Genomic DNA, 24,916 nt, shown 5'->3' on the forward strand with positions numbered 1-24,916 from the left:
AGTGCATGTGTTTATATCATTTCTCACACTCTGGCTTTTTGTATGGTGTATTAGTTTCCTACACAGTACTCTGAGCTCCTTGTGACAGAACCCGTCTCTTCTCCATAGTCGTCAATACAGGCCTTTCCTGAGACATGTGCTGAGTACAGATTTGCTCTTATTCTTCTCATTAGTACCAGTAGGCTTTTATTACCCATGGGAAGATTTTTGGTCATAGAAGAAATATTACAAGCTTCTACTTTAGTGCTTAAATTTATGAATCTTAAGCTTTAAGTTTTATTTTTAATATTTGATTTATTTTAAGCCATATGTTTACTTGAAGCCTGTTTTTAATCAATATACAGATCTTATTTGTAATTGCACTAACTTTTAAAACTAAATCATTTTCACTTTATTTTGTTTTCATAATTCTAACAGAATTCTCCCATTTGTACATTTAATCAGTCAAATTTCTTTAGACATATCAACTGATGACAAAATCGTAAATTTTATTTTCTCAAAGTCACCCTAACTAGACAGATTTGTGATCCTGACAAATATAATCTTTTAAACACCTATCAACTTTTTAAATCTAAATCACTTTATAAATGCAGGGATTAAGTACTATGTTAAAATTAAGTGTTGTAAACATGCTAAATAAATACACACAAAAATACATAGTGATTTCCAAAGGTCTTACTACTTTTGCATAAGCTACACTTATTGAAAATTACATTATTTTTAGCTGTCACACACATGGGGATTCAAATTTCCTCACCCAAACAGAATCACTACCCTATTGAAAAGTCAAGACTGTGGCAGGTGCTACCAATAAAAGAAACCCTGGCTCAAAGGCACAGGATTGGACTCACTTTCCAGAACTTAGCTGCCAGCAGCTCTGGGGTGGACATTGTGGTATTACTAATTCATTTGAGTGAGGCTTTTTTTTTTTTTTTTTTTTTTTTTTGAGATGGAGTCTCACTCTGTTGCCCAGACTTGAGTGTAGTGGCAAGATCTCAGCTCACTGCAACCTCCGCCTCCTGGGTTCAAGCGATTCTCCTACCTCAGCCTCCCAAGTAGCTGGAATTACAGGCTCATGCCACCTCGTCCAGCACCCAGCCGATTTTTTGTGTTTTTAGTAGAGGTGGGGCCTTACCATGTTGGCCAGGTTGGTCTCGAACTCCTGTCTCGGGTAAATTTGTGTTTCAGTGATTGTGCAATTCTCATACCTGTTAGGTCTCGAATAAGTCATGTGAGCTCATTGTGTTAAGTATTTAAATCAGTTTATATCTTTCTTTTTGTCAGCCCCTCTAATTATTTTTTTGTACATCATCCTGTTCTTGAGATCTTGTATTTCTTTTTAGTTGATATTTGACTCCTCTAAAAGTAGCATTGCTCAATTTTAATATGTAACTTTTCTTGTAATTGGTATTGGAAACCAGTACCAGCCCTAATTCACCGGCCACTTTGAAGAGTGCTCGTTTATATCCTCCATAATTCAGATGGCTTCCACTTACTCTAAAATACTCTTGTTCTCCTTTGGAAACTCAGTTTTGCATAATATGTGTTAGTGTTTTTGAACTGCTGAAGACAATGAAGTTTAGGATGGTAATATATAAAACTTAGGTAAAAGTTTGTTTTGAATGCCAGCCATTTAGAAGCAATCATAACATCTGTGCCTTTGCTGAAAATCCTACAAGCAACAGTGTAAGAAATACCTAATGTTCTAAAATAGGGCCATAGTATGAATTTACAGAGACAAATGCCATGGAATGAAGAATAAAATTATGCTGTGAATGTAGTTTCATGCTACTCTTTATAAGACTAACATGCAAAAGTCTTCCTACCTTGTATTAATAGTTACTCTTAATTTACCATTTTCAAAATATGGATGCCGTAAATGAAACTTGTGTAATTCAACTGAAAGGAAAGCTTGAATCACCTTTATGAAAAAAACATCAAATAAAAAACCAAAATATTGACTAATTACAGGGTATTGAATTTACAAATACTTTTCTGGTTGTAAAATACGCTGCTATATCCTGAAATTGTAAGACTTTGGGAATGAATTTATTTTTGTAGTAGTAATATGTATCATCAATATTAAACAAGTGCCTTTCAATTAAGATTAGCACTAAACGAATCCTCAATCATATGCCATTCAATTAAGATTAGCACTAAACTAGTCCTCAAGTCATGCCACGGGGGACATTTTGTAAAAAGTAGCTCATCCGTATGTTTTCCATAGTTCTGCCATTTGAATACATCTTTCAAAGGAACAAATTACATTTTATGACATACCTTTCCTGCCCCAAGACCTCCATCTTGGGACCAGTCATTAACAGAGGCAAAAGCAGTTAACATTTCTTCTAGGCTTTCTTTCTCTGACATTCTCTGTTGGTGCCCTGAGCCTTGTCCCCATTCAAATATGAGTTTTGTGTGGTGGCTTCTGAGCTGGTCCTTCAACCCTGAGTCTGGAGAAAGTGAGCATTGTGAAAGAAAAGGCACTTAGGTCTCATTCCCTCATACAGTCAGTTCAACAATATTCCATTGTGCACCTACTCTACTCCAGGTACTGTGAATAAGAAAAAGGAAGTTCTTTTCCATTGATGTTTCCACTAATAAAAGTCAGTATTTGCATGTGTAATGACAAAGTCACCTAACATTCAGTCCTTATATACAAAATTGCAGGGATTGGAACAGAAGATAATCTTGAAATTTCCCAACAGCTCTAAACTTCTGCTTGTATGTTTCAGTGACTTTCCTCAAGTGTACCTGTCTGTCTATTCTCCACAGCAATAAGCTTTTTTTGCTCCTTATCATTCTATGCAATTACCATCTGTTATAAATGTTCTTGGGCTTCATTTTGTGGTTTAGAGAGTTCTGGAAGTTCTCAGATGTGGCTAGGTTATCATCCTCCTTCTTTACCATATAATCCCCCAATCTTTGATCATTGACAGTTTTCTTTTTATTACAGAGACCCAGGAAGATTGTCGTAGCTCAAGTGCTCTTCATGGGCAGAGCAGAATGAAAGAACAATTTGGGCCAGGGCTGTGGAGTTAACTGCCCATCCTTAAGGAGAAAAGAAAAGGTCCAGCAGGTGTCATGAACATTGATAAATGCACTCATTTATTTTTTATTTATTTCAGTTAACATATAGCATGATATTATTTATCTGTGATAAGGGACCTTTTAATCTGAAACAGGAGATCAGCAAAGTGAACTGAAAAGTAAAGACAAGTGTTGCTTTGTTTTGTCAACCCTGAGAATGTACTGTAAGGTCAAGTAGATTACATCTGTAAGGACATACTAGGTTTTGAATTGCTAGTAAATTGAAGGTACAAGGACTTTTGCTTTGTTAGCTCTGTGGAAGACTATTCTTTTTCCTTTCCTCATGGCTGTTTGAATTCTGTTGAGATTAATAGCTTTTGTGCTGCTAAACTGCCTTATGGAAACTTTTTGTAGGTTTCAATAAAAGCTTTATCCCTGAGCAATTTACACAGGGGAAAAAAATAAGGTTTAGACTGAACTTTTGATTGAATATATTAAGTTAACTAAGTTAGTCGGTCTTCTGCTTCTACCCTCGCCCATGAAGGCCAAGTATCATTAATGTTATAGAATTCTAATTCTCATATTATAGAATTTGATAGTAGTTGTATTCTGAGTATCCCTCTGATTCTCTCTAAAATGGAGGAGATACAGGGCTGGGGTAGGGCTTGGAACTGGGAAAGTGTTCACAAATATAGCTCATATAAGCTGATAAACTCTAACCCTTATAGAACCCATCGGAGAAGGTACTTGAGCAATCCTGGTACAAACCAGTAACTAGCAAGCCATCAGTCAATTAAGCATGTATTGGCTGCCTGCTCTGGGCCAAGCATTGAACCCGAACCAGCAATCCATATTTCTCCTGTGTAGGATACTTATCCTCCTCTCTGTGCTGTTGCCACAGGAGTACCTTGTCCTCCACGAAGGAGAATTATCATTAATTATCAGCCTTTTCAATGGTGCAATTTGATTTAATAATAACCCTTTCCATCGACATTTGAACACTGAAGAGTTCTCAGGTGTTTGTGATTTTTTGTTTTTTGGTTTGTTTTTTGGAGGTTAAGAGGACCCGTTGTAGTTGAAATCTCATGAGCACTGATGCATTAAGTATAGTAACCCCTTCGTGGCTTTGGAAAATTGCTCATTTTCCATTACAGAATGTGTTTGCCCCTGACTTCCCTCAGAAATGACAATCCTTGTGACTACCTCATCCATAGTCATTGGAAGACAAACTATTTGAGCCATCTTGTCCTCTTCTCAGACCTCAGCAGAAATCGCTGGGTACTAAAGTGAAGGCACTGTCTATAGTTGATGGTTGTTTGCAAAGCAACCATCAACAGGCCCTGCCACTGCTGCACTTTGCTGCCTTTGTTATGTGAATTGACAAGTCAGTAGTCAAAAGGGATACATTCTAGTTAAGGGAGGAAAAAAGTTCATTATGTGGGGTTGCCTTTATTTCCGTGAGTTTTGCCACAGTGAATTAAGTTATATACAATTAAATCAGAACTGGCCAGGTTATGCTTGGTAATAGATGATCCTCAAGTCTCAGAGGCTGATGACAATAAAGGTTCGTTTCTTCTTTATAGTACATGTCCATATAGGTCAGTGGTGGCTCTCAACGTTGTTTTCACTCTGGAACTTGAGTTGGTAGAGAAGCCTCCCTTTGTATCGTTGCTGATCCTGTGACAAGGGAAAAAGAAAAGTGCAAGCCACATACTGGCTCTTAGTGGCTACTGGGTAAAGACATGTGTCACTTATGTTCATATTTCATTGTTAGTGGGTATCACATGACCAAGCCTGGCTTCAAGGATGCTGAGAAATCTAATCTTCTTGTAGGGAGGGACAACAGATATGGGTAAACAGTAATTTCAGTCTGCTATAGTCTGTTTAGCTCTAGTGAGAGGATATGTTTTTTCATTGTATTTATTGAAGTATAATGATCACATGGGGACATTTCTTAATATACAACTTATTAAATAAGTGACAAAGTGATATATGCCTTTTTGAAAATCAACACTTGTGGCTGACTGTCCCTCAAGCCCCAGTGATTTTAGCCATGTGGGAAGAATGCCTTATTCACGAAGTTTACATATGTAGAGATTTGCATTCTTCTCTAGTCAATAATAATGATAATGATAAGAGCCAATACTTTAAAGCACTTACTATATTCTAAGCATACGCTATTCTAGGAGCTTTGCAAATGTTAACTTACTTCATCTTTAAATAGTGCTATGAAGAAGAAACTATTACCTTTATTTTGTAGGAGAGGAAACTGAGGCACAGAGAGATCAAAACCATGCCTAGTAACAGAGCTAACAAGTGAAAGAGTAACTACTGCCCCTCTCATCTAGTTAAAACTAATGACTGAGTTCTTTTATAATTTCTTATGTTTTCCTTCATATAGCAGTGATGTGTAGACAGGAGCAGACAGGAAAAAAAACCCAGCATTGAATTCCTCTTGTTCCATTGTTAGGCACTCTTCAGTGTTTCATTCCATTTGTCTTCATCTTACTACAACTGTTTAACTTAGGTATTGTTACTTCGCTCATTTTATAAATGAAGGAACTTGAGTTTATAAAATAATAGATACATTTCCCCCACCTCAGACATATAGCAGTGATACTAGAGCTGAGAACTGGCCTTAGGTTTTCCTGGCTTTAAACAAAGCTGAACACTATCTCTGCACCATGAAACTACTCTTTCAGTCAAAGCAAAGGATGGGCAAAGGAAACAAAAATTCATGGTTATTTTTGCCAACTCAGTATATTCTTCCACATCTCTGAATTGATTGATAATGGTGTATTTACTCACATGACGGGAGCTAAGTACAGGATCCATGGAATATGTCAGAACAGAAGCATCCGTAGAAAAACCCTGCAGTTAGACTGACTCTCAGTAAGATTTTATTCTACATGATGAGCTTTTGATATCAGTTTATTAGAAAAGACTGGAATATTGCTGCCAAATATCCCAGTATACTTTGGGGTACAGCCTGGTTATTACTTATTTTTCTCAAAATGAATACTTAAGAGAGAAATTCTGTTTTATATGTCACAACTATCTTCATTATATTTTTGTTGAAAGGAAGTTCTGTTGAAATTTTTTAAAAATGATTGTCTTTTTCTCTTAATACATCTTTTTATTGAAAAGCGGAATAATGTGACCTCTAGTACCAAACATTTTAGATGTCAGGAACTTGCAGTTTTAATTGATATAAAAATGCTAGTGTCTTGTTTTTACCTAGGGTTACATTTTTTGTCTCAGTTTTTGTTGTTGTCCTTAAAACTGAAAATTAAATGATTCCTCACTTTTCCATCTTACCTGTGTCCTATATTCAATAAATATTTTAAAATATCTGAATGCTTAGTGTTACGCTGGGCATTTTGGGGTTATTGGAAGCAACCAGTCTCTCTTTGGTGTCCAAGAAAAGCTTCACTCTCATGTGGGTAGGTCATCAGCTGTACTCTCATAAGATACCATGGCCATTCGTTTTTGTGTGTTGAGTTCACTGAAAGTATTCACTGAGTTCTGTTCTCTTGTCCTAGGACAGTGGGGACAAAGAAATAAATGAGCTACTTCCCATTGATGGCAATACATATTTTAGTTTTGACATTTTTATTTCTAGAGTTTTGAAGTTGTTTTTTAGAGTGCTAAACACACACACACACACACACACACACACACACACACACACATATATATATATATTTTAAAATATCAAATAATCCCAAAATGCCTAGTGAATTAAAAATGACAGTTTCTAACTTCTGCCCTCTTTCTCCTTACCAATAGTTTGCATATATATTTGTGGAGGTTTTTCTTAGGAAAATAGAAACAGTCATATATACCCTCAAATTTTTAGATTTTGAGAAAATAGGCCTTATTGTCCTGTCGATTACTTTTTTCACCTAACAACACATAATAAATACCCCTTCGTGGTAGTACCTCTTGTTCCATTGTTAGGCACAGATTATTCAGAGCTTTCTGTCAATCAGTTCAGCTCCACTGCCTTGCTGTGCCTAGAATTTTTTTCAGTTTTTAGTTTGTTGCTGTTACCCTTTCTTGATTTTTATCTTTTTTTTTTTTGATATATATTTTTTGTCTGGGGGTCTATTTTGAGTTACAAGAATGTTTAATCTACTATCTTTAAATGGAAGCTAGTTTTAAATTTTTATTGGTTTGAATTCTCATTTATTATTTGAGAATATTTTAAAAATCATGTCTCTACCACATGTGATGAAAATTTGTATCATAGTTCAAAAGTTTTTCAGTTTTCTCTCTGGGTGTTAGTGGGTATTTTTAAAATAAATGCGTTCTCTTTAAACAAGTAATCTCATTTGATCTGGCCCCAAAACCCTTTAAAAAATTAGAATTGATCCAAAGAAAATCTAGCCAAAAAAACAATGAAAATAAATTGCAATTTCAGAATCCTAGGACGTTTTGGGGATGTTTAGTGACTGACAATGCATGTTTCGAATTATTTTAAATATGGTAGCAAAATGAAAAATAGAGCATGGAGCTTAGAATCAGACCCAAGTTAGAATCCTGACTCTAGAGCTTAAAACTGAGAACAGTGGAGGTTTTCAGCAACCCAGGGAATCATCTTGAGACTACAGAGCCTTTTCTCTACCTGATAATATTTTGAGAATCATGGGAAAGGATATGTGAAAGGCTTTATATTACAAGTTTCAATACATAATAAGGGTTTATTCTTATTGCATTTGCTCCTATCATTTGAAAAAAAAAAAAAACACATAGTTAAAGGAGTAATGCTATTTTTAGGAAAAGTGGATAAGATCATTGTAATACACTTTCTCTGAAGGATCTTGGCAGGTGGATACAATAACTGTGAGGGTGAAGTTCCCTCCTCTACTTCTACCCCAAAATAAAAAGTCGGCCTCTAACCAAAATATTTGAAAAACTCAGTAAAAACCTCTCTACTGTTGAGTCGTAAAGGGCCAATGAACAGAGCCAAGTGAAGTGGGGCTGTGAGTTCAGCATAAACACCTAATGCGATTTCTCTCTTATTTTCAGTGTATTTGAATGAAGCAGGGTTCAACTTTGTGAGAAAATGCATTCAAGCTGTGGAAACAAGAGGTCAGTGTTGCCTGATCGGTATAGCATTCCTGTCATGTGTCTCATTCTTACATAGAAAACTCTCAGAGTAGATGAATCAATGAAGATGTATTTGGTCATTAACATGGATTAATTTTAAGAGTGATATAAATGTATGTATCAGTATACAAATAGTTATATCTTGAGCTTTAGTTTACTAAAAATCATGCTTTAGGCATACTTCTTTTTTAGATTTTTTTCTAATATAGCCTCACTGTACTTCTTATTGTTAAACTGTGCCTTATTTATTACTTCAAGCACCCCTTTGATTTTTTTTTTTTTTTTTTTTTTTTTTTTTGAGATGGAGTCTCTCTCTGTCGCCCAGGCTGGAGTGCAGTGGCCGGATCTCAGCTCACTGCAAGCTCCGCCTTCCGGGTTCACGCCGTTCTCCTGCCCCAGCCTCCCGAGTAGCTGGGACTACAGGCGCCAGCCACCTCGCCCGGCTAGTTTTTTGTATTTTTTAGTAGAGACGGGGTTTCACCGTGTTAGCCAGGATGGTCTCGATCTCCTGACCTCGTGATCCGCCCGTCTCGGCCTCCCAAAGTGCTGGGATTACAGGCTTGAGCCACCGCGCCCGGCCTCTTTGTTTTTTTTTTTTTTTTTTTTTCCCCAATCATTGAGGAGGTAAGATTCCTAAGGAGCTTGTCTTCGCTCCCTTCCTTCCTTATATACTTTCTTTTGCTGATTTGTCACTGCCAGAGCTTTGGCACCTTTCTTCACTCCAATCATGACCTCTGTCTTGAAGTCCACTCCAGTTAAATGTTGGACTCACTTCCAGGAAAATTTGGCTAAAGCAACATTCATATTGGGCTTTGGAGTTCCATAAACTTATATTTAAATTTTAAGTGTTACCACTTCAACGTTTTGAAAAGTAGTTTCCTTGAATTCTCTGAATCCGTTTCCTCATCTCTAAACTGAAGATATAAATGCCATAGGACTTTTCAACATGCAGGAGGACTCCATGACTCTAAAGAAATAGAACATGAGTAATACCGATCATCCCTTCCCATCTCCATTGCTTTTTTATATTCAAATGATGGTGAATAGGCAGCTACACTTTGCTACTTTGAAGATCTTCAAAGACTTTCAAATCACTATTCAGTGTCTGCTCTGAGAAATATAAGTTTGATGGGTGTTTCCAGGATAGCTTTGCTAAAGTTATACTGTGAAATTGGATAAGTAGCTTTCAAATTTTGTTAGGCATATGTCTGAGTTTTTAACATTCTGTACTTGCCGAGCTGTATCTCAAGCCATTTTCTTGTGATTTTCCTTCCTATTAGGTATCACCATTTTAGGACTCTACCGAATAGGAGGAGTGAACTCCAAAGTTCAAAAACTCATGAATACCATATTTTGTAAGTTTCGGATGAAGCAACTTACATAAGTTTTGTGTTCTTATAGGTAATCTAAAGTACAGGCTTCTTTGACTAGTGCAACTTTGAATATTTTCAAATAATATTTAAAGTTCATATTTATATTCAGTTTTTAATGTTTATTTATAATAGATGAACAATGAGAATTTGAGGGGGCATATTTATAATACTGTATTTTTTTCTCCCAAGTGTCCTTTGATAAGCTAGAGATACAATAAGAGGCATGGATGCTAGCTACAGTCATTTGGAATCCTAGCTCAGCAACTTACAGGTTTTGTGACCTTGAGTAATTTGCTTAATGTCTTTGTGTCTCAGCCTCCTCGTTTATAAAAATAGGGATAATAATGGTACCTGCCTCTTAAGAGTTGTGAGAATTGGATATGTTAATCTCTGTAAAGCACTTAGACGCATGCTGGGCACATGGTAACTGCTCTGTCATGTTAGCAATTAGCAATAATTTCATTTGGGAGACTTATTTCATAGGATATATCTTCGAGTTTTAGTGTCAGCTTTTTATCAATTCACACAAACAACAGTCCTAACATTAACTCTTTGCATTCTAAGAAATGAAGGCCTCTCTCTTTTGACCTACTTATGTTTGTGCCCATTTTTCGTAATTGCATAAGGAATATTTTCAACTACACAATTTAAATACCTTGTTTTATTATTTCCAGCTCCTAAATCCCCTCCTGATATTGATATTGATATTGAACTGTGGGACAATAAGACGATAACGAGTGGGCTGAAAAACTACCTCAGGTGAGGAGGGTTTAACTCCTAGTGCTCTGGATGCAGTATCTGACTCACCCCTTGGGTAGTAACCGTGGGACTTCATGGAGCCTGTGTCCAGAAGCTTCACTCAGTAGCTCAGTTCCCTCACAAAAGGTGAAATAGCATGACATGGTAAGATTTACATTTAGTGTTCTGGAACTTGTACTTGATTTTTCCAATAATAATTTAAAAGACTATATAATATTGAATACTGAATTAGTATTTGTTGTTTCAGATGAAGTTTGTAGATAGGATTTCTATGTACTTTTTAAAATAACAAATTGGAATGGAAAGTTGTGTTGTTTTGTTTTTTAACTATTGTTCCCATATTTGTTCCTCTGGTAAGGTAATTCTGACACTGAAAAAATTGTCTCCCAGTCTCCCCTCTTAATACAGTCATGGAAAGAAGTACATTGGTGTCTTCGAAGTCTGCATTTGAGGTCTCTCTGTGGCCCCACTACTGGAACTTTATCAAACTGCCAAATCACCCATTTCTTTTATTTATTTATTTATTTATATATTATTTTATTTTTAATTGATGAATGACAGTCACCTAATTCTTAAAGAAACACTTAAAGTTTAGGGGAGAATAAAAGATACTACCATTCTAACATGTGCTTTACTTCTCTGTTGTAGGTGCCTTGCAGAACCACTGATGACTTACAAGTTGCACAAAGATTTTATCATTGCTGTTAGTAAGTATACTTGAATCACATACACTTTATAATTGATGTAGTTTTATGCTGCCATTCTTAGGCATATATTACTAGTATCAGCTAGTGAAGATTTTTTTCAAGTATTGCTTAAAAAGTTGTTAATCTGGGCTGGGCACGGTGGCTCACACCTATAATTCCAGCACTTTGGGAGGCCGAGGTGGGCAGATCACCTGAGGTCAGGAGTTCGAGACCAACCTCACCAACATGGAGAAACCCTGTCTCTACTAAAAATACAAAATTAGCTGGGCGTGGTGGCGCATACCTGTAATCCCAGCTACTCGGGAGGCTGAGGCAGGAGGATCGCTTGAACCCAGGAGGCGGAGGTTGCGGTGAGCCGAGATTGCGCCATTGCACTCCAGCCCAGGCAACAAGAGTGAAACTCCATCTCAAATTAAAAAAACAAACAAAAAAAAAGTTGTTAATCTGATATTTAGTAATTTATAATGTGGTTTAGAAGCCAATAAGAAATTGCAGAATTAACTGAAATATGTTGACACTTAGCAAGACCTCATTGGGTAACAGTCTGGTGATTAGAAAGAACCATGAGGAATTATTATTCTAATTTCATCTTATTTGAATGACAAGTATCAGTTTCTTATAAGATCAACTAAGCAGGACTCTGAATATGTACAGACAGTTATATCCCTGCACATGCTCATGTGCTATATTCCTCAGTCTGGAGATGAGTCAAATATTTTTGGCAGACAGCAGGCACTTCCATCAATCCCCTCTCCCTCATATTTTATTTGCAATGATCACATTTATGTCATTTGTTTAGATCTGTGATTGCCACCATGTGATATGAATAGATAGATCAATTTAAAATATTAGCAGGAAGAGTTGACATATGCTATATGAGAAGTTAGTAACATGTATTTGTAAACCATTGAGACTGAAGTGCCAGGTGCCACCTGAGCCCATCACAACAACTTGTAATAATTAAGAGCTGGCATTTCATTGTTAAGATGTATGAGGTGTGACTACAACCAGATTATTTTTCACAATCCAAGAAAGAAATTAGTTGCATTAGTTTATTTGCACACATTGTAATGTCACAGGAAATGTATGCTGATAAAAGTGTCAGATAAAATTGAATGACCTCGGTTTTCAATCCAGCTTTTATGACTAACCACATGATCTCCTATAAATCTACACTATTTAGTTTTCTCTTGAAGCTCTCCACTCTACCTCCTCTTCATAGAAATCTTTGTAGGACATACAGGACCAGAGAAAATATATAATCTGACCTCTCATTCTATTAACTAGGAAATCAGGACCCAAAGTGGGCAAATAATATGTACAATGACACTAATAAATTCATGGCAAAATCAGGGCTGCAAGCCAGATTTTTGTTTTGTTTTTACTCTTAACCCAGAACCCTGTCTTACAGAAATTTTGCTTTATAACAAAGGAAATTTGAGCTACTTGGCTAAAACGGCTCAATGAGCTTATTGTTTCAGTACAAGCTTTTGGTCACAAGTTTTTTCTCCATTTGCTTCTGTAGCAAATGGTAATTATATTATAATAATAATATTCATGACCATGATATTTAAAATATATCCTTATATATATGAACTCATCTTTTGTCTGGACCTAAGATAGCCATATTTACTAGATGCTAAGTTAAGAAAATTAGGTTATTTGGTTTCAAGCAGCAGAAGTCCAGCTCAGTATAAAGGGGAAGTTATTCAGATCCTAAGGGATATTTCAGTGTATTCCTTGGCAAGAACAGAGATCAGGGTTTCCATGAGCCTGCAACCAGGAACTGCCAACTTGGGATTTGACATTTCTCTGCTCACTCTTTCCTGAGGATCTCTCATCTTTGTTCTCTACTGTATTTCTATCATTCTCACTTTCCTTCCCAGTCAGATTTTCTTGGAGTACATTTGGTCACTTCAGCTCTGATTTTACATTGTCTGCCTTTTCACATAGCCAGCAGTACGATCAGATTTTTGATGTCTCCATTCCATTTGCTAGGTTAGACCTCATGTTTAGCCTGAGCCAGGCTCTCTCTTCACCCCATGTCTAAATAGCTGCTCCCAGATGAAATGGTAATCCCATAATATGAATCCTGTGAGTCAAGGTACTTTCTGGAGAAAGAATTTGGTACAGTGGGGAATCATCCCAGAATTTATTTGCCGCAGTAAGAGAACGTTAAATGAAGCTTTCTTGTTCTGAAATGTTAGACATTTCTCTAGCAGACATGCCAACATCTTAGCTTTCACTTGGCATACTACGCTTGCCATAGATGATTCTTATATTTTACATTTACCATTGTCATTATGGGCTGTAAATCTATGGGGCTTATGTTTATGTAATAATGCTAACATTTCAGAACAGTTCTTCTGTATTGTCTTTATATTTGTAAAATGAGAGGAATGTGGGGCTTCATCTGGTTACACTGGGTTGAATCTCTAGGAGCTTTCTATGGGTGTATTACCACACTACTATGAAGAAACATCCAAGACTCAGTAATTTATAAGAAAAAGAGGTTTAATTGACTCACAGTTCCACATGCCTGGGAGCAACTCAGGAAACTTACAATCATGGCAGAAGGTGCCTCCTCACATGGTGACAGGAGGGAGAAGTGCTGAGGAAAGGCGAAAAGCCCCTTATAAAACTGTCAGATCTCATGAGAACTCACTCACTATCATGAGAACAGCATTACCTCACCTCCCACTGGGTCCCTCCCACAACACGTAGGGATTATGGGAACTACAATTCAAGATGAGATTTGGGTGGGGACACAGCCAAACCATATAAATGGACTAATACGTACTCTAGTGACTGGCACATTAGGAAATCTATAGCAATTGCTGTGGTCATTCACATATCTAAAGGTTTGATGTGTCTTTAGGTAGTAAAACTCAAGCAGGTGATGCGTATTGGCTGTATCAAAGTATACAGTTGAGTGGCTAAGAGCATCTGTGTGGAATCTGTAGAACTGGGCTTCTTTGGCTTCTCTACTTAATAACTTCATGACCATGGGCGAGTTACTCAACTTCTGCAAGTCATAAGGAATGATAATGATGGTACTACATGAAGCAGTGCCTGTGAGGCATGAGGGGTAGACGTGGTAGTTGTGATTAGATTACTAATATTTACATTGAATGAAATTCAATTGAATGCAATTAAATACAGTTGAATTGCAATTAAAACTTGAACATTTGCAACCTTTTTTATGTAACAGAATCTGATGACCAGAACTACAGGGTGGAGGCTGTACATGCATTGGTGCACAAATTGCCGGAGAAAAACAGAGAGATGCTGGACATCTTAATAAAGCATCTGGTCAAGTAATTCTCTAACTTACATTGTTCATTTAACTTATTGTTCATCTGTTAAGTTTGTTCATGTCTTTTTAAAGTGTGTGATGATGTTATAATATTGGTATTATAATTAGAGTCCATTGAATTTGCTTAAAAAATGGTATGGCAGTTTGTTTTTAAGATATTTCTATATGAGTGTGTGTACCTGTATATGTTTATTTGCATATAATTATGCAAATAATTATATCCTTTGCAATTGTTAAACTAATGATGAAACAAGTAGATGTGTCAACTTAAAAATGAAGGCGTATATAGTTTTTTTCCTCCCAATTCTTTTAGGTGCATTATAAGCAATGAGTTTGAAGACCAGTGCTCTATACTACTAAAGTCAACAGGTTCCCCTAGGTAAAACTAACACTTAACTGTGAGATTCCCTCCATGTATTCATTACTTCACTTGATCTCTGGAGATTTTTCTAACTTTGCTGCTAGTTTATTCATATATTTAAAATCTCTCTTTGTAGATAAAAATACTGTATTAGCCAGAGCTATCTGCAGAAACAAAAGCAATAGTGTCTGTGTGTGTGTGCATGTACATATATTTAATATATGTGTAAAGAGATAGAGATTGATTGGTTGATTTTAAGGAATTGGTTCACTTGATTATTGAGGCTAACACATCTGAAATCTGCGGTGCAGGCTGGCAGGGAAGAGTTGATGTTGAAGCTTGAATCCAAAGACAATCTTGAGACAGAATTCCTTGTTACTCTGGGAACTCAGTTTTTTGTTTTTGTTTTTTTTCTTTTAAGACCTTCAACTGATTGGATGAGGCCCACCCATATTATGGAGCGTAATCTACTCTACTTAAAGACTACTCATTTAAATGATGATGTCATCTGAACAAAATACCTTAAGAGAAACATCTAGGATAATCTTCAACCAAATATCTTGGTATCATAGCCTAGCCAAGCTGACATGCAAAATTAATCATTATAAATATTATATCTATCTACTATCTATCTCTATAAATTGAAAGATACAGAGAGAGAGACAAACACATATTTAAGCCCAAAGTGAATTTGCCATGCTGCTGGAAACAAATGTCTAAATCCAGTTTTAAACTTACTTAAGAATTTCCTGTAGCATTATTTAGTAGAATGAAGGATTAATCATTTTATTGTAAATCATGGTACTCATTAAAATGGGAAATGTTTTAATGGGAATATTTCATGAGTACCATATTTCCCATTTTAATGAGTACCATGATTTACAATAAAATGATTAATCCTTCATTCTTCATAATAAGTAGTAACCCAATTTATGCTCATTTGAGCCATATACATTTGAAATAAAACTTGAGTATCCCAAGTCTGAAAATCAAAAATTCAAAATGCTCCAAATTCTACAACTTTTTGAGTGCCAAGATGTTGCTCAATTATAATGCTCATTGGAACTTTTTGGATTTGGGATGCTCAACTGGTAAATATAATGCAGATATTTTATTTTATTTTATTTTTTGTTTTTTTTTTGTTTGTTTTTGTTTTTGTTTTTGAGGCGGAGTCTTGCTCTGTCACCCGGACTGGAGCGCAGTGGCCGGATCTCAGCTCACTGCAAGCTCCGCCTCCCGGGTTTACGCCATTCCCCTGCCTCAGCCTCCCGAGTAGCTGGGACTACAGGCGCCAGCCACCTCGCCCGGCTAGTTTTTGTATTTTTAGTAGAGACGGGGTTTCACCGTGTTAGCCAAGATGGTCTCGATCTCCTGACCTCGTGATCCGCCCATCTCGGCCTCCCAAAGTGCTGGGATTACAGGCTTGAGCCACCGCGCCTGGCCAATAATGCAGATATTTTAAAATCTGAAAAATATCTGAAATCCAAACACTTCTGTTCTCAAGCATTTTGGATAACAGATGCTCATTCTGTAGTGCTACATAAACATATTCATAAATCTCATCTCAACTTGCAGGCTTTTAGATAATGTAAATCTTCCCCCACATATCCATTACCACCACCACTATTTAAAATAAAAATGAAATCTACTAGGATCAACATCACTTAAAGTTCATCATTAACTATTGACCCATAGCAGCACTTCTTTTAGCTAATAAACATAGGACTTGCTATTGTTGGTCAGTATTAGTTTCGAATTGTGTGAGCTCTTCATGAAATTTAACTATACAATTTATTAGACATTTTCTTGTTGGTCTTCAAACTAATTTTCTAGCAAAGGCTTTGAAAATGTCCTTTGAAAATCCACATGTGTGTCACACAAAATATGTTTGCTTAATTATCCAGAATAATAGATTAACATAAGCCGTACCCTTAATATGACTCTGTGTGGCTTTGGCACAGGCAATAGCACAGAAGAGTATCTGGCCACTAAAGAATGCTTAAATTACTTTGCTCATCCTTCTCCACCATTCCTAGCTTCTTTCTTGAACTTTCAAAAGGTCAAACCTTGCTCACCAAATAGGAGCTGTGGAACGTACATTCAGATCACCACAAATTTACTTATAAAAACAGCAAACAGCTAATAACACTCTTGATCCCTGGCTGAAACCTTTCATGGCTGAAAAAAAATTAGGACAATCAACCTAGATTGGGATTCTGAAGACTAAAGGACTGATTCCAAATTTCCATTAATTAACTCTGAGAAACAGTATAAATCATTGAATTCTTCCTAAGAGTCCTTTTGTTTGCTATCTGTGGTGTTTTCTTTTATTCTCAACTAATTTTAAATATTTAAAATTGTTATTAAATTACAAAAAAATTTGTAGGTGGACTTATTCATTAGGAGCTATAACATTTTAGAAAATTATTATGGAATTTCTTTTAAATGTAAAGTAAAAAGTGAAAGTTGATTTCTCCTAAATTAAAATCTTTTCATTTTACACATGGATATTTGCTAGTGTTATTACATTTGCCAATTGATGTTTTTAATTAAATAATATTCAGGTGACCAATAATCCTTACTCAGTGCAAATGTAAAACTAAACAAAACTCTTGATTCACTGTTTGGAAAGCCCACTCAGGAGCGCATGACTTTACTTCATGTATTTGAGTACTTTGTTATTAACTATATATACATATGTTTATAATTGTTATATATTCCTGTTAGATTGACCCCTTTTTTTTTGAGACGGAGTCTTGCCCTGTCACCAGGCTGGAGTGCAGTGGCATGATCTTGGCTTGCTGCAACCTCCATCTCCTGGGTTCAAGCGATTCTCCTGCCTCAGCCTCCTGAGTAGCTGGGACTAGAGACACGTGACACCATGCCCAGCTAATTTTAGTTAATTTTTGTATTTTTAGTAGAGATGGGGTTTCACCATGTTGGCCAGGATGGTCTCTATCTCTTGACCTCGTGATCCACCTGCCTCAGTGTCCCAAAGTGCTGGGATTACAGGCATGAGCCACCACACCTGGCCAGATTGACCCTTTTATCATTATATTTTATCTTTATCTCTAATAGCATTTCTTTGTTTTAAAATCCATTTTGTATGATATTGGTACGGTTCTTCTGGCTTTCATTTGGTTACTGTTTGCATGATACATCTTCCTTCCTTTTACTTTCAACCTGTTTGTATTTCTGAATCTAATGTATATCTACTGTAGAAAGCATATAGTTGGATCTTATTGTTTTTTAATTCAGTTTGATAATCTCTGACTTTTGATTGTATTGTTTAATCCATTCACATTTAATGTTATTCTTGATGTGGTTGGACCTATATCTACCATTTTTCTTTTTGTTTTCTGTATGTTTCATGTTGTCTTTGCTATTCAGTTTTAATTTTACTGCTTTCTTGTCCTAATAGATTTTCTAGGGCTTATCATATACATCTTATCAGAATGTACTTTACTTAATTCATGTGAGCTATAGAAACATTATTTTTACATAGTTCTATTTCTGCTTTCTCCTTTTTGTGCTATCATTAATAAACATGTTATATCTATATATGTTATATCCCAACAATCCATTGTTATACTTATTTATATAATTTTATGCCTCTTAGAGATGAAGTTGAGGGAAGAAAGAGGAGCAAGTACATTTATAGAGTTTGATACATTTATTAACTTTCTTATTTACCATTTTTTAACCTTTTCATTTGTTCCTGTAAATTTGAATTACCATCGGGTATTATTTTGTTACTCCAGTACAGCTTTGCTTTATGCTTTTCATTTGTGCTGTTACTGTCAAATATACTACATTTTTAAATGCTATAGGCCCAACAATATAATTATTAATACATACATATTATTAAAATTGCATTTTAAAATCAAAAAAGGAAGGAGAAGAAATATGTATTTATACTCTTTTAATTACCTAATTACCTACACTGGGTTTTTGTTTTTTGTTTGTTTGCTTGTTTGTTTGTTTTTACATGTGCATTTGAATTACAATCTAAAGTCACTTGCTTTCAGCCTGAAGAATGTTCTTTAGTATTTTTTGTGATGCGGATCTGCTAGCAATAAGTTCTCTGATTTTTTGTTTTCCTAAAAATGTCTTTATTTCACTTTCCTTTTTGCAGGTTAGTTTTGCTGGATAGAAGATTCTTAGTTGGCAGACTTTTTTTTCTTTAAGCATTTTGAATATGCCATCCCTCTGCCTTCTAGCCGTTATTGTTTCTATTGAGAGAGAAATAAGCTTATTGGGGTTCTTTGTAGACCCCAGTAAGACTTTTTCTCTTAATGCTTTCAGAATTTTCTTTTTGTCTTTGGCTTCAGCACTTTTACTGTGATGTGTCTTGCTGTGGATATCTTTGCAGTTATTCTGCTTGGAGTTTGTTGAGCTTCTTGGATATATAGATTAATGTTTTTAATCAAATTTGGAAAATTTTCAGCCACTATATCTTTGAATATTTTTTTCTACTTCTCTCTTTCATCTGCTACTGGTCCTTCCATTGTGCATTTATGAGTGTGCTTAATGTCACAGATTTTTTTTCTGATGATCTATCTTTCTTCATTTTTTTTTCTTTCTCTCCATTCCTCAGATTGCATAATCTCTATTGATACTTCAAGTTTACTGATTCACTCTTCTGTCAGGTCTAATTTATTGTTGAACCCCAGTAATGAACTTTTCATTTCAGCTGTTGTACTTTACAACTTCAATTTTCATTTGGTTCTTATTTTTAAAATAACCTCTCTCTCATTATTGACATTCTCTATTTGATGAAACATTGCTACCACACCTCCATACTTCATCTTTAGACATGGTTTTCTTGAGGACTTTGGATATATTTATGACTTCTTTGAAGTCTTTTTCTGTTTAAATCTGACGTTTGGGTCTGCTCACAGGCAGTTTTTATTATCTACTTTTTTCCTGGTATATCAGTCACACTTTCCTGTTTCTTTGCATTGTCATAATTTTTGGTTGAAGACATGGCATTTTAGCTACTGTTTTGTAGCAACTAATACTGATACTAATACTGATCCTTCTTGCCTTAATTGTTGTTTGCTTGTTTATTTAGTATCTTTTTTCTTTTCTTTTTTTTTTTTTTTTTTTGAGACAGAGTTTCACTCTGCCACCCAGGCTGGAGTGCAGTGGCACAATCTCTGCTCACTGCAACCTCTGCCTCCCAGGTTCAAGTGATTCTCCTGCCTCAGCCTCCCAGGTAGCTGGGATTACAGGCACTCACCACCACACCTGATTAATTTTGTATTTTTAGTAGAGATGAAGTTTCAACATGTTGGTCAGGCTGGTCTCGAACTCCTGACCCTCAGGTGATCCACCCACGTTGGCGTCCCAGAGTGCTGGGATTACAGGTTTGAGTCACCGTGCCCAGGCTAATTTAGTATGTTTAGTCAACTATTTTAATGAAGTCTATTTCCTCCTCAGTGTGAATCTTCTTCTATTATCTCTTCAGAGAATGCAGTCTTGGACATGACCACAGTCACCCAGGGATAACAATAGTTTCAGGAGAGTTCTGTTTGTTTCCTTAGCTGGTCTGTAAAGCTGTCTGTTTCATTTGGTATCACATCCAGCTTGTTAGTTTTCACTAACTGCTAGTAGATTGCCCTGTTGTTTTTGACAACACCCTAGGGCATATCCAGTTAAATTCCAGCTCCTTGCCAGGTCACTTAAAAAAAAAGTCTTTGAGATTTGTTATGATGCTAAGAGGGCTATTTCTGTCTCTTTCCCTACTTATTTCTTATGATTTAGTGAGAGAGTCAGTTTTCTGTTCTTATGGACTCCACTCCCTCTGGTAAAATCTTTGACCCATTGCTCTTGGCACTGGCTGAGGGAGGTAGTCCTGAAATGAGGGAGATTTTGGCACCAATATTCTTGGCCTGCTGCACCTCAGGTAAAGCTATCCACCCTGAGTGTGTGGCTAGTTGGAGGCAATTCTCTGGGTTACAGAGGCTGAATTGTGAGTGCCTTTTCAGTTGCATTCACTGGGAATTCAGCCTCTGCAACCCACAGGTAGACGGCCTGAGACATGCTCACAGCCTGCCAAACCCATGAGATACTATATCCCTTGACTTGGGGCTGAGAAAAGAGGGAGCCCTGTCTTCTTGGCCACATTTGCCCAGAGTGGAATTTCAGTCATATTGAGCTGGGGGTGGAAGAAAGAGGGAGCCAGTTGTACCTCAAAAGCCACAGACTCTTGGCTTTTCTTATTGAAAATTAGTAGATTTGCTTGAACAAATATTTCTTTATTCTTTAAGTTTTTTTCTAGAGACTTTAAGTGTTTTTGGGTATGGTTTTAAATAATAATTTTTATCCATTATGATTTTTTCCTCTGGGTATTGGGTCCATGGGGGCTCCTTACGTTCTACCATTTCCATAAGCAGAACTCTTAAGCGTATGATGTTGGTTTCTTTATGTGTAAACTCCTAGATTTGAAACAATACAAGTTGACAGATCTTGATATACATTTCCTCTTTTAATAAAAGAAAGGGATATGTTCCAGGAGACAGCAGTTGGGTATCAGCTCCCTACATGAGTTGAGGTAATAAGTTGTAGAACTTGCTGAAATGGTGAGTAGTGGGAGTCTGTAACAGTTGAGTAGCCCAGCAGAAAGAAAATTCAATGAAAAGAAAATCAATCGTCAAAATAATCCATCTTCTGTGCAATGTAGTCATGAACCCATCTCAAAACCAAGTTTTTGAGATTCACAAGTTTATTCCTAATGAGCTTAATATTAACTATATTCCACTTTATTTACATTATGGGAACTATGACATTTTAGCAAGAGTGCCTAAAGCTATTTTAATTTCAGGAGATAATATTATCTTGAGATCATATATGATGTATTTTATTATTTCATTTAATTCTCACAACAACCTATATAATTTACAGATAAGGAAACCGAAACCTAGAGATATTAAATAACATAAATGAGCTTACCCAACTTCCAAGAGATGGATCCAAGCTCTGAATCTAGATAGGCTTACTGCATTTACATACTATTTTCCTGAGTAGATTTTCTAACACATATTAAGCAATTAATGTATAATATTTGATTTATATTAAAAGGAAACTTGGAATGAAACTCTTCTTACTTGAACTAAATGCTTTCTTAGCTAGTGCTCTCTATGGCATAAGGAAAATGTCAGTCAGCGTGGCAGCCTTCTCTTCCTATTCTGTGACAGGAGTTGCATGGATAGTCTAAAATCCTAGATTTCCCATAAAATCTTACTTTTGGTTGTAGAATGCAGTTTGTGACGCATTGTCAGTCTGACATAAACATAATCTTGTGTTATACTAATAACCTGACTTGGAGTAAGATAGAAAAATGAGTAGTTAAACTCAAAGATAAGTCAAACGAATGAGGTATCCTCTAAAGAATGTACCTAATTTCCAGAATAAATTAGTGAACTAGTCAAAGTCATTCTTGATAGTTGCTAGGATTACTTTGCTTAGGTCAGTGATATCAGAGGTTTTCTATTTTATTGTCAAGCAAGCAATGATGCTATCGCATCTCCTTGTCTCACTGTTTGCCTAGCACAGCACCCAACACTAGGGAGGCACTCAGGGAAGTTTTGGATGGATGGATGGATGGATGGATGGATGGATGGATGGATGGAACAGATGAAGGAGAAAGAAAAGAAACATGTATTGGCCAGTGATCTACTATCCCAGGAGCTCAAAGAACCCATTGACTTGCAGTCAAGGGACCTGAATTGAAACAGCACCTCTGTCCTGAATTTGTTGTGACCTCAAAATACCTGTTTCTTTTTTTTTTTTTTTTTTTTTTTTTTTTTTTTTTTTTGAGACGGAGTCTCGCTCTGTCACCCAGGCTGGAGTGCAGTGGCCAGATCTCAGCTTACTGCAAGCTCCGCCTCCCGGGTTCACACCATTCTCCTGCCTCAGCCTCCCGAGTAGCTGGGACTACAGGCGCCGCCACCTCGCCCGGCTAGTTTTTTGTATTTTTAGTAGAGACGGGGTTTCACCGTGTTAGCCAGGATGGTCTCGATCTCCTGACCTCGTGATCCGCCCGTCTCGGCCTCCCAAAGTGCTGGGGATTACAGGCTTGAGCCACCGCGCCCGGCCAAAATACCTGTTTCTTTAGGAGCTTCTGGGGTTTTAAAAATTTGTACAATAGGAATGTCTGACTTACTGGGAAGATTAAATATAATAATATGTATGAAAATTCCTGGCAATAGGTTCTCAATGTTTGGTGACTCTGAGTATAATTGCCACCAGTCTACTCTTAACTGTTTGTTCCAAAAGAATTATAGTAGCATTGAAAATAACAAGCAGCTGATCATCTTTCTAGGGTGATTGTACTTGATTTAGGAAATTAGGGTTTTTTCTTCTTTAATTTGTTTTGTCGGTAATTATGTTTTATTTGAGTTAATGTTATCTGTTTACATCTTTTTAGGCCATACTCCAAATGCCAATTGGAAGTGGCTAAAAGTAGGACAATTTGCCTATAATGGCATATTTTACATTTTTTGCACCACAAATTTGATAGAAGAGACTATTTCATAATTTTGAAACATGTAACTTAAGATATTTTTGTTGCTCGTTATTTGCAGAGTATCACTACACAGCCAACAAAATCTCATGACTGTCTCAAATCTTGGTGTCATATTTGGCCCAACTCTAATGAGAGCACAGGAAGAAACTGTGGCTGCTATGATGAATATTAAATTTCAGAATATTGTGGTGGAAATTCTGATAGAGCACTATGAAAAGGTAGGCTGCATTTTCAAGTGGAAGTGTCAAGTTTTATATCTTGCTTTTATAAAGGAATTTTGCATTTGTATCATCTGTGAACTTTACAGTACAATCATTTATTCCTATAAAATATAAAAAGCTCATAAGTTTTATATAAATTACTTCTTAATGGGGACTTCAATTTTCTTTCCTTGTTGTTGAGTTTTTAAGTGCTTCCCAAAATCCTTCAGTTAGATGGTTTTCTTTCCTTGTACATAATTGACTTCAGAAGGTTTTCTTCTTTACATTGTATGGTAAGTTTATTACTCCTATGCAGAGAACACTTTAAAATCACTTTGTGGTTGGGTCTATTTTAAGCTTCTCTTTGTATCCCTTTGAAATCAAACTCTTAATTATATAGAGGTAATGTTCTAACTAAACAAAAGAAAAAAATATAGGGAACAGTCTTGAAGTCTTCTCTATATCTAGTCCCTAAGGATTTCTTGAAAAAAGTGAGATCTTAGAATAACTATGAAAATGGGAAATTTTGAAAGCTGAATTAGTTGGAGTATTAAGCAAATTGAGCCATTTAAGGTCTAACAATTTGGAATCCTTTTATCTCTGATCTAGTCCTTGTGAGGGAATGACTAAGGCCCTCTCCTCCCCTGGGTCCCTTCCCAGCACCCACAGAAGCATGCCCTTAGTGTCTAAGGGCACAAGCTCTCTCAGAACGCAAGAGCACATGGCTGTGTCCTGTAGCTCTGCTCATACCTTTACCTGCAGCTTGCCACACTCCTTGATAGCTCAGAGCCAACAGCATGGCAGCATCTTCTCCTGAGAAGCAAGGAGCCATTCAGTGGAAGAAATGATACAGAATGAGCCTCAGTTCCTCTCAGGTTATGTTTTTTTCAGAGTATGAAGGTGGAAAGATAATATTACAATAAAAACCATCAATATGTCTTGTTCATATTTGGAAGGTTTCTTAAAGTTATTGAAAGATCTTCTAAATTTTACTTTTGGGAAATGGGAGAGAATGAAAAAGAAAACTCAGTGAAAGAAATAACACTCCAGATAAATGGAAAAGTTACAATTTCTCTAGCATACTTATTTTTTGCAGCTGATTAAGTAGTGTATAGTTCAAAGCTTATTTTATGATGAAAGTGGCAATATCACCCTTTTATTGACCATGGTCCGTTTTTCTTATATGTAGATTTTTCATACTGCTCCAGACCCAAGCATTCCTCTTCCTCAGCCTCAATCTCGATCTGGATCCCGAAGGACACGAGCAATCTGCCTCTCTACAGGGTCTAGGAAGCCCAGAGGGAGGTATACTCCATGCCTGGCCGAACCCGATAGTAAGTGCACCCGGCCTTAGGGAGATGCTTTCTTCATTCTTTAGTTCAGCTGTACTTCACTGTATTGGTAATTAGGTAGAAATAGAAGATGTTCACACTGATGTTCTTTCCCTAACACCTCCTCTTTTATCATTTGTATATTCTCTGTCAATAGTTGTACAGTTGCTTGGGTAAGCAAATTCATTATTGATACA

The 24,916-nt window shown here is 36.4% G+C and overlaps 1 protein-coding gene across 1 annotated transcript in view; it reads left to right on the top strand.

The window, feature by feature from the left end:
* The window catches only part of ARHGAP42 (Rho GTPase activating protein 42), a 332,212-nt gene that overhangs the window by 288,075 nt on the left and 19,221 nt on the right, over positions 1-24,916 (top strand). The window contains exons 13-19 of the mRNA XM_010358477.2: positions 8,062-8,124; positions 9,423-9,497; positions 10,190-10,274; positions 10,923-10,981; positions 14,193-14,298; positions 23,247-23,406; positions 24,578-24,722. Coding sequence (XP_010356779.1) covers positions 8,062-8,124; positions 9,423-9,497; positions 10,190-10,274; positions 10,923-10,981; positions 14,193-14,298; positions 23,247-23,406; positions 24,578-24,722 — 693 coding nt within the window. The remainder of the gene's footprint in view (positions 1-8,061; positions 8,125-9,422; positions 9,498-10,189; positions 10,275-10,922; positions 10,982-14,192; positions 14,299-23,246; positions 23,407-24,577; positions 24,723-24,916) is intronic.

The sequence above is a fragment of the Rhinopithecus roxellana genome, chromosome 15 (assembly GCF_007565055.1).
Source record: "Rhinopithecus roxellana isolate Shanxi Qingling chromosome 15, ASM756505v1, whole genome shotgun sequence".
NCBI lineage: Eukaryota > Metazoa > Chordata > Mammalia > Primates > Cercopithecidae > Rhinopithecus > Rhinopithecus roxellana.